The 2179-nt window shown below is 57.1% G+C and overlaps 1 protein-coding gene across 1 annotated transcript in view; it reads right to left on the reverse strand.

Annotated features, from left to right (window-relative positions):
• The window catches only part of SARDH (sarcosine dehydrogenase), a gene marked incomplete at its 5' end in the record, with an annotated part of 22609 nt that overhangs the window by 13497 nt on the left and 6933 nt on the right, over positions 1 to 2179 (reverse strand). The window contains one exon of the mRNA XM_009699610.1: positions 898 to 1039. Coding sequence (XP_009697912.1) covers positions 898 to 1039 — 142 coding nt within the window. The remainder of the gene's footprint in view (positions 1 to 897; positions 1040 to 2179) is intronic.

Genomic DNA, 2179 nt, shown 5'->3' on the forward strand with positions numbered 1-2179 from the left:
AGAGGAATGGTGTGATACGAATTAGCGACGAGCAGAAATGGGCTTGAGAAATGTGGCTGCTCCTTGCCCGGGCTGGGACTGGGGCCAGCAGCGATGAGGTGGGACAAGGCACTTGGCCCCGGGTCACCCTGAGCATCTCAGGAGCAGGGGATGATTCTGGGGGCTCTGAGCTGGTGCTGATGCAGCAAACCGCTAGAAACTTTTTTTTCTCTCAAATGATGCATCTTGAAAGTGTTCACCTACGGAGATTTGTGCAAGGAAGTGGCTGGCGAAGGCGGGAGCAGGGAGGAGCCCTGGCTGGTGGCTCCAGGGAGCACATCCAGCAGGGACTTAGGGGGTGCCAGCAAAACCCCCTCTGCGGAGGGACAGCTGCTCCCCGTTCTGCCCACTTCCCTCCTCGTGTCCCGGCCTCCCTCCGTGTTGCGAGGCATCATTTTGGGGAGGAGAAGCTGCTGCTGAGCTGCGAGTGAGACACGGCGAGCAGGGAGCAGGAGATCCCCGCAAGCCTCCGGCATCCCACCGTCCTTGCAACTGCCCCCGAGCCGGAGTGGCAGTGAATGAAATAAGTCTCTGAGCCCTTCGCTCCGCTTTTCCCTTGCCCAGCAACCACCACCAGGCTCTTAAGCCATATCTGCCTAGTTAAATATTATGGGGATGCTTGGCATCTCTACCATTAAACCGTCCATGGCCCCAGCACCCTCACAGCATGCACCTGGCAAGCTTTGGGATTTGGTGCAGATCTCAGGATGCATGGATGGGAGTAAGGATGGAGCATGCTGCTTTGGGGAGCACTACAGCTGCGGCCACTCCTTCCCACCTCTTTTTTGCTGCAAGGATGCTTCAAGGGTCTGCCATCACCCCTCGTACAGCAGCCCGGTTCAGGGTGCCCATCCTCACCTCGTGCAGGGGGTCCTTCCTCACGTTGCGCCCCGCCAGCGGCTCGTCGTGGGGGAAGACGACGGAGTAGTTCTTGGCGTAGGACTCGTGGCTCCGCTCCCGGATCCAGCGGTTGTTGTCGGTGAGAGAGTGGTGAAACCTCCTGGAAGGCAAGGAGAGAGCAGTGTCCAGATGAGCCCACCAGCTCATGGGGTGCCTCCTCCCCCAGGCATGGCCCTCTTGGCCAGACCCAGACGTGGATGCAGCCATCGTGGTGTAAAATTGCTATTCCTGCACCCGTTTCGCAGGTAGGAGAGCAGAGGAACCAAGGGGGGACTGGTGCCGGCCATGCTGCAGCGCTGCCCATCGCAGCCGGACCCTTGCCGCAGCCCCCACCGAGCTCCCCAGCCCCGCTCCAGGCACATCTATCCCAGAGCGACTGGGAGCAGAATACAGCCCTGCTGGGAGGGAAAAAATTTAAAAAAAGAGGAGAATTGAGGTTAATTGTGCTCTGCTTCAGCACGGGGCTGGCCTCAGAGAACACCTTGCTCACAGCCTGGGTTTAAACACAGCCCTGACAAGGGAAAGAGCCCTGGACATTCCTTACATTTTTCATCCACTTCTCCCTAGGCTGAAATATAAATAAAACCCAGAGCATTTTAAATTTGTTTGACGTATTTTCACCTTTCAAACAGAAAATCTCCTTGAAGGAATGTGCCAGCTCAGCACAGGCTCGGGTGGTTGTTACCGGGGACTATAACCGAGGGACAGTAGCCCTGGGCACCAGCGGCACCGGAGGGCAGGCAGCAGGCGAAAGCCAAGACAAAATACCATTTACAGGGCCTTTTAAAACCATACTGTCGGCTCCCCTCCCAGCTGCCTGGGTGCCAAGGCACCGGGGCTGAGCCCTGCAGGGGTGCAAGCAAGGCAAGCGATGCTCCCCAAAAGCAGCCGTGGGCTCGCTACGAGGGCAGCTGCCTCCCGTGCCGGCATGGGACAGGCAGCAGGTGATGGATGGCACGTCACTGGCACCCCGTCCGCCCCAGCCCCTTCACCGCCACCCTGAATTTTTGACAGCAGCAAGAGGAGCAACAGCTGCCAGATGAAATATTTACAAGCCAGTGTTTTGAGAGGCTAAATATTTCAATGTGCAGAAAAGGGAGTTATTTAAAGAGGAACTTAGTAACCACCATGAAAAGAAAAAAAAACAAACCAAGACTGACACCAGCTTGATGACGGGGCAGACGGGGTATGGGAGATGCTCGAGTAATCCAGATGCAAGGGCTGGAAAGGCCCCGGCCAC

The sequence above is a fragment of the Cariama cristata genome, unplaced genomic scaffold, assembly GCF_000690535.1.
Source record: "Cariama cristata isolate BGI_N322 unplaced genomic scaffold, ASM69053v1 scaffold18994, whole genome shotgun sequence".
Classification (NCBI taxonomy): domain Eukaryota; kingdom Metazoa; phylum Chordata; class Aves; order Cariamiformes; family Cariamidae; genus Cariama; species Cariama cristata.